The sequence below is a fragment of the Myotis brandtii genome, unplaced genomic scaffold (assembly GCF_000412655.1).
Source record: "Myotis brandtii unplaced genomic scaffold, ASM41265v1 scaffold825, whole genome shotgun sequence".
Classification (NCBI taxonomy): domain Eukaryota; kingdom Metazoa; phylum Chordata; class Mammalia; order Chiroptera; family Vespertilionidae; genus Myotis; species Myotis brandtii.
Window position 1 is genome coordinate 669,957 of NW_005371349.1, and position 217 is coordinate 670,173.

General features: G+C 64.1%; 1 protein-coding gene across 1 annotated transcript in view; it reads left to right on the top strand.

Moving 5' to 3' along the window:
- Positions 1-217, top strand: part of DNAH17 (dynein, axonemal, heavy chain 17) — a 76,281-nt gene that overhangs the window by 66,160 nt on the left and 9,904 nt on the right. The window contains 1 exon segment of the mRNA XM_014531725.1: positions 7-200. Coding sequence (XP_014387211.1) covers positions 7-200 — 194 coding nt within the window.

The window sequence follows — 217 nt, forward strand, 5'->3', positions numbered from 1 at the left end:
CCGCAGGCCCTCTCGGACATGGACGAGTTCAAGAACCTGGACAACGACATCGAGGGGTCGGCCAAGCGCTGGAAGAAGCTGGTGGAGTCGGAGGCGCCCGAGAAGGAGGTCTTCCCCAAGGAGTGGAAGAACAAGTCGTCGCTGCAGAAGCTGTGCATGGTGCGCTGCATGCGGCCCGACCGCATGACCTACGCCGTCAAGTGAGCGCCGGCCCCGA